Source organism: Nasonia vitripennis, chromosome 2 (genome assembly GCF_009193385.2).
Source record: "Nasonia vitripennis strain AsymCx chromosome 2, Nvit_psr_1.1, whole genome shotgun sequence".
In the NCBI taxonomy this organism is placed as follows: Eukaryota; Metazoa; Arthropoda; class Insecta; order Hymenoptera; family Pteromalidae; genus Nasonia; species Nasonia vitripennis.
In genome coordinates, this window is record NC_045758.1 from 18925000 (window position 1) to 18932253 (window position 7254).

General features: G+C 36.0%; 1 protein-coding gene across 1 annotated transcript; it reads left to right on the plus strand.

Annotated features, from left to right (window-relative positions):
- The first annotated feature begins 2614 nt into the window (after positions 1 to 2614).
- Positions 2615 to 3485, plus strand: LOC100119982 (trypsin-1). The gene has a single exon (XM_001603622.3). It carries the CDS (start codon positions 2646 to 2648, stop codon positions 3384 to 3386), a length of 741 nt encoding a protein of 246 aa, XP_001603672.1. The 5' UTR covers positions 2615 to 2645; the 3' UTR covers positions 3387 to 3485.
- Positions 3486 to 7254: the final 3769 nt, after the last annotated feature.

A 7254-nucleotide genomic window follows, 5' to 3' on the forward strand; every position in this document is an offset into this window, starting at 1 on the left:
ATTTCCGAAACCTTTTAAAACTTTGAGGTTTGTCTGTCTTTCTTTGCGGCAAAACGTGAGTTGTGCTAGTTTTCGTTTGAAAATTTAAACTGTGCTAGTCTTCGTAGGGAGCGACGATTTATACAGTTAGTAGTTTTTATCGTTTAAAGTTTCATGGTTTATGAAATATCGAGCTAAAAGTCGAGTAAAAAATTTGAATTTTTTTATTTTTTCACCATCTTTTTTAGGTACATATTCGTTGATTCACTATTATCTACCCTTCCGATAAAATAATCATGATGAATTAAAATTTATGAGACTTGAAAAAATGTTTAATAAAACGTAAAAGTACTTCTAATTGCCACGGGAAATTGTACATCATCATTTGAGCGTGATCGCTGAAATAAAAATAGTATACTTTATAATTATGGAACTATTATATCACATTCAGCTTTATCCCAACTTGGTCAATATAATGCATAAAGGTATAATGAGTATTTATAATTACGGATTTAAAATATATTTAATTATTTATTTGTCTTAAATTACTTTCCTTGCATAATTGCAATTGAAAAAAATTTATTTACTGTGCGATAATATCTAGTAGTTCGCGCTTTAATACCAATTTTCTTGGTGCCTAGTCCTATAGTCAGAGGAGCAACCGTCGCTCTTATAGAAGTTCACGAACACTGATGCTGAAGAATGAAATGTCTGCAGTAAAGCGCGAGAGTACTGTCCCTATAAGACCGTTTCTCTTCTTCGACAATTTGCCCCCGAAATCATTACTAGCAGACTGACAGGAAATGAGGCTCTTCTGCCGTTTACTAGCTGGCGCGTTCTCTATCTATATATTAAGTTCCGACTTGTTGTTTTTTTTTCAGGCCTCCTCTTACCCATCACAATAGAATTTCTCAGACAAGCGCAGGAGATGATCTTTGCTTTTATATAATAATGAGAATAAAAGTGGAATTTATATAAATTGAGGCAGTTTTGAAATGTCCCTATTCATTTGTAATTACAATCTAGTTTAAATTTTTGCAATGATTGCAATATCTTTTCTATCATCGCTAGGACCGTTAAAAACTCAAGAAATCATTGTGATCATAGTACAATATTGTGTATTTTATTCCAAACATAGCTATTATGTATAGTAAAATCGAGATCGTGTTTGGTATTTTTTAATTTTATAAAGATAATAGAATGGTATAAATTTGGACTTACGTATCTCAAGTTCGAATAAATTTACAGTAATTATTCTGAAATGCGTATCAAAATAAGAGCTGAAATTAAAAGAGACGGAATTTACTGAATGAGAAATACTTCCTTGATTGCAGTGCAATTATCGGGTCTTGGCTTAGCAATTGGAAACATCCAATAAAACTGATAAGCGATAAAAGAACAAGCGTGGCTCATAAAACTTGGAATAATTTTGTTCGATTTTCAGTTGACTTACAGGAACGATGAAGATTCCTAATAGTATAGCGAATATTACTTTTTTAGGCATTTAAAATAAATGCTAATAATTAGCAACATTATTTTTACAGTAATAGTTAAGTTTAAATGAAATAAAATTATGAAGACACTAATTGCATCTTTGATCGTAATAAACTATATTCAGAGTAAGCATGATAATTATGAAATAACATTTGCTATTAAAACTTCCACAATACTTTTACATTATCTACAATGTATCCATCTGAAATATCGTTTATAATGTATCATAGTCTAAAATTTTATTTTGAGTTATTGGTTATAGTCTTGTTGTTCTGAATTTAATTTATAGGACTACTTGCGATCTCTTTGCCTAAACGTCGGTTATTTATAAAGTAAATTCTGATTTGATAAGCCTTTTTAAATTGAAATGATATGGGGATGTGTCTATAATAAGTACACCCCGGCGGGGGGTACCTGGACGTCACACGTGGCCCATTCCGTGCAGTCTCAGTGCCGTCATTCGGCCGACATCATGTTATCGGGCGGGGGGGGGGGGGGGATAGCGCCCTTTAAATGTCTGCTCCAATAAAAAATTCCTGCAACAGCTCTAAAATAATTTGTTTTTTTCTTTTATAGCTCACTAACCTCAAAATGACAACTTTATTGTCGTTTTTGAGGTTTTGGTCCTATAAAATATCGTATGAGACTGTTGTGATAGGTGTTTTTCTACCTTGCTCGAGGTTTTTCGCACGAGCGAAGCGAGTCCCACCAACTCCCACAACAGTAGTGTCATAATATTATACTATTAATGAGAGTCCTTGCCATCAGAAAATAAATTTTTGTTATTTAAAAATGAAACTTTTCTAGCTAAAGCGTCAAACAAATTTGAAACATTAAACCATTTGTAAAAACACTATTTCTACTGGAAGTAGAAAACAGCAATAAAAAAATTCTCGACTCACTATTAAAATTAGAATTGATCAATTTCGTCCATTGCGATTTCATTGCATATGTTTACCTGTCTCGAAAATATGGCTCTTATAATAAATTAGCTTTCTTCCATATGGTGCAAAAAGTTACAATTGATTCCAATTTTCGGGGGTTTATGTCCTTTTCGTATCAGACATTCTTGTACTCATATATTTATTTATTTTATATTCATACTGCTAATCATTGTGTTATTATTACATTTTATAGTGTCTGTCGCAACATGGCACTCGCCACTTGAACCCATGTTTTTAGACGACAAAGGCGTGGATCCATCGCTTCGTATTATCGGTGGCAACGATGCTGGAATTCATGAGGTACCTTACACCGTGTCCCTACGGGTATTCGACAGGCATTTTTGCGGCGGCTCAATAATCTCACGTAACTGGATAGTCTCTGCAGCCCATTGCTTTCTACCTGTAGTACCGATCGCCCTGGTACGAATAAGAAGCGGTTCAAGTTTCAGCAACTTCGCCGGCACTATGCATAGCATCAGTAGGGTATACAGCCACGAGAACTTCACGCTTACAAATCGTGGTTCGACTATTCACGATATAGCAGTTGTTCGCGTAAGTCCGAGCTTTCAGCTGAACAAGAGCACGAGGCGACCTATCGGTATGTTCGAGCCTGGTCAGAAAGCCCCTGACAATGCTGTAGGAGTGCTCTCTGGATGGGGCGTGCTGCACGAGACTGACAACAAGATGTCTTATGTACTGCAAAAGGTCGAGATACCACTGGTTCCAAAGTCCAAATGTAGAGAGTTACTCAGAAAATACGGTGGCCTTGCTAAAGGCCAGTTCTGCGCAGGATTCATGTCAGGCGGGAAAGACGCTTGTCAAGGTGACTCTGGCGGTCCATTCGTAGTTGGAAGGAAACTATATGGGCTGGTATCCTGGGGAAAAGGATGCGCTAGGCGCTACTTGCCTGGGGCTTATACCGAAATCTCATTTTATAGGCAGTGGATTAAAAAATACACAGGTGTATAAAGCATTAAATACTTCATTTTTGCCTTGATATTTAATAGATGTGATTACGTAAAACATTGACACTTGTTACTGACCAAACCGAGTAGCTTCTAATTATAGTCACTATATTCTGAAAAATTTCATTTTGTTTCTGAAAATGTGCTGTTAAGGTATTATTGGTTATAATATAACCAGCCTTATATCACTAGTTCATTTATTATCATCATTTCCTTAATAATTACTCATTATTTTTATTGTTTGAAATTTTTTTTTTCGCGCGAATAATGTATGAGCAACACAATAAACAGCACCATTTACATGATTGTGGCTTATATTTATTGGGCGAATAAACGTTAACGTTTGTATGATACCAATAATTTTAACAATATTTCAAGTGGATGCGAAAACATACCTTATACCGGTAAGTATAGAAAGACCCTCGAAATGTTCAGTATTCCATTCAATATTATTTTTGACAAGGACTTTTGATATTTGATACACTTGATTAAATACTGGTTTAGGGTCCTCATAACCTTGTAAAATCATGAATTTTCTCAAAACATTCTAAACTTCAGTTATAGACTTAACAAATTCTCGAGCAGGTCTGTCATATATGAATCACATAACTTCAATATCAAAATTTCTTTCAAGAATTTTAATACCATTCTTCAGAAGATCATTGAATTCAGCGATAAAATCTTGCAGAAACAGGTCTGCGGAACTTGGTTTGCCTACACCACAGCGTACTGCAATTTCGAAAAGTTGATACAAATATTTTTCTTTATAACCTTTTTCCAAAATTTGCCAAAATTCTTTTGAGCTGGAAATAAAAAGTGGCAAACCATCCACATGAAATTGAAGCTTTAAAATATTGTCCTTGTGTAAGCCAGGATTCACAATACGCTGTAACTGATGGTCAATTCCAAAATAGACGTACTTAGATTTATTATTACTGCTATTAGGATCAAACTTACGAATTTCATAAGTTTGATGAGAAATCGTATTAAACAATATTTTGGAGCAGAGTGGCAGCTCCGGATGATATGGTTTTGGTATTTTCAAAAGTTTATCTAAATGGTTATAAGGAAGCAGAATCTCTTTAGACCATATGATTAAATCGTCTTTCAGAGTCGTTGACTTTTATTTGTTACACCCTCGGGAATAATTTTACTGGAGCACTCACTGTTTAAGTTATATTCACTGCAATTAGAATTTGAATCTGAATCATCATCAGAGAAAAGTTCATCAAACTTTTTTTTCTGAATTACATTCAGTCGAGTACTGATTCATTGCTGTAATATCTGTTACAGCATCATAATGTAATTCTTTATTTTGTGACTACTCCACATTTGCCTTTGAACAGAGAATATTTTTTCTTCTCATTTAGTTTGTAAATGCATCATTTCCCCATCATTATTCGAGTTTTTATTAATTTTTCTTTTTGTATGATGGTTGCGATTTTTTAATCTCTTGCTTTGAGTAACTTTATCCATTATGAATTTCTACTCTATTTCCTCTATCTTCAAATTATCTTTTTAATTTTTACGTTTGTTATTTAGCTGATGCTATCGATGCACTGACTCACAGTACATATCGTCGCTCCGTACGAAGACTAGCACAGTTCAGAAATGCAGCCAAGACTAGGACAACTCGCGACTCTAAATTACTTAAAATGTGATTATTTTATGCTTTTATTGGGTTATTTTGTTGGTTAAATTCATAAAAACCTTGGACAAAGACATACAAACCTCAAAATTTTAAAAGGTTTCGAACATTTTAGAAGGTTACACCCCCCCCCTCCCTCACACACAGCCATCCGCACGGACATTTGCTAAAAATGCATGATTCGGACTCTAAACAACTTCAAATACATTTCTACGAAGTTTTAGCGTAACTGAATATTTTACTATTACAAAGCTTCCTCTAGGAAGAAGCAAAAATTGATTTTGGTAGGTAACATAAACCACACGACTTTGTTAAGGAGAAAGTGCGCAGGAATTCAATTTAGAATTAGTGTTGATGTTATTAAAGCATAGTTAGTATTTTCTTGCTTCAAAGCATCGGAAACCGCATCAAAGGCTTGAACAATCCTGTTGCAATAGATTCAAAGCTTCTCTAATTAATTATATTTGTAACTTGTGTCGCTTTATCAAGATGCCGTTACTCGTGTATTACACGGCTGTTCTCACGAGAAACAACGTATGCGTTATTATAATCGTGAATTTTATTCGTTTCATCGTTTATAATATAATTATTTAAATTAATAAATCGTCTTTACAAAATATCTGTCGAAATGTAATCAATTCATATAAATACAAAAATATATATTACAAACAAATATAGGTATAGCATGAACCGACAGCTTTTTATTTAATTTACGTTGCAGCAGTGATTTTTTCTGCCTTTATTTAATGTCGCCGTGTAGTATACAGCCGGACCTTTGACAAACACGATAAATTCACAAAGGCAACATTGTCATATAAAATGGAAACATGTTAAGTACCAAAAGGAACAAAGATAAATCAAATTATACAGAAAAGCAGACAGATTAAAAAGGTAAGAGTTGGTCAGAGGAATTTTCGTTTTCCCAAGGAAAATTAAATAAGTGCAAATCTCCAGCCGCTGCTCCATTCCTTTTTTTCGTTTTACTTTTCACATTCACGGTGCGGGACTTCCGGGTGCTTTTCTCGTATTCGAACAGAGACCCGAATTAGTTAATTTTTTTAAGCCCCTCCGTGCATGCCTCCGAGACTTGTCCATTTATCACGGAGAAATTATGCGCTTTGTTTTTCTTTTATTTTTTTCTTTAAGAACTCTTGCATTCTACTAAAAAGATATATACTCGTGAACGTCAAATTGGTTTATTCAATTTAAATGAGAAACTGCGAGAATACACTTTTTCAAGTCAAGAAAGCAGTTTCAATTTTTTTTTTAAGTAATCAAGATACATGCTTTTTATTTCTACATGCATCACCTTTGTTGCCGAAACGTTTGTGTTAATACTCGCACGAGAGTATTCTCGCGCAATTTGTGAGGAAGGATGAATAATTTGAACACAAATAGAAAAATAAAACTATATTCAAAATAAAAAAATTGCGAAGCGCACTGCTCGGAGTTCAGCTCTCGACTGACTCCCCCGCAGCCACCCTCCTAGACGATCGACGCTCGACACCACCGCTAGCCGCCGATCGTTTTCAAAAACTGGGAATTCCCCAAAATTCCCCTCTCCACACTTATACATACAAAACTGTAAAACACAGCACTCATTGTCTAAGCTGTCCCCGCCGCCCACGTTAATCCGACCCGCCATAAACCCCGAGCCCAACATCCGCGCCGCACAGCTCGGCTCAACAGCGCGGGCCCACACTCGAGCCGATGCTATGCTTTCCAGATGCGCGTACTCGAGATTCGGATTCGAGCCTACGTACTTTTCCTACAAAGAAAAGCCATAACTCGAACCCGAAAACAGCGCGGCTTCACGTGCGCGGCACAATTCGTCCGTTGTCCTTCACACTTTCTGCAGCCGAAAAAATACACATAAATCGCGCGCTTGCTGTTCCCACATTTGTCCAGACCGAAGTCTGTGACGTAGGAAAAACTCCACGTATTGTCTCACAAGGAGAAAACCAACGCCGAGAACAGGAATTACAAAATATATTATAACTATACGCGAACACTATCAACCAAATATTACCCGCGACATCTAAAATGCTTCCTTCGTAAGTTAGCTGTCCCCGAAATACAAGCGAGCCGCTACTACAAGGCAGGCTACCCTTCCAGACGACGCATCTCCCTAGGGCAAACTGGCCACAGCGAAACGCTCCCAAGTTTTCGTCTGTTCCGGGCCTCACCAATTAATCAGCCGTAACCGGCTGGGGGTGAGGGAAGC

Coding starts and splice junctions, on each gene's coding strand:
- LOC100119982 (XM_001603622.3), top strand. CDS start 2,646: ATGTTTTTAGACGACAAAGGCGTGGATCCATCGCTTCGTATTATCGGT.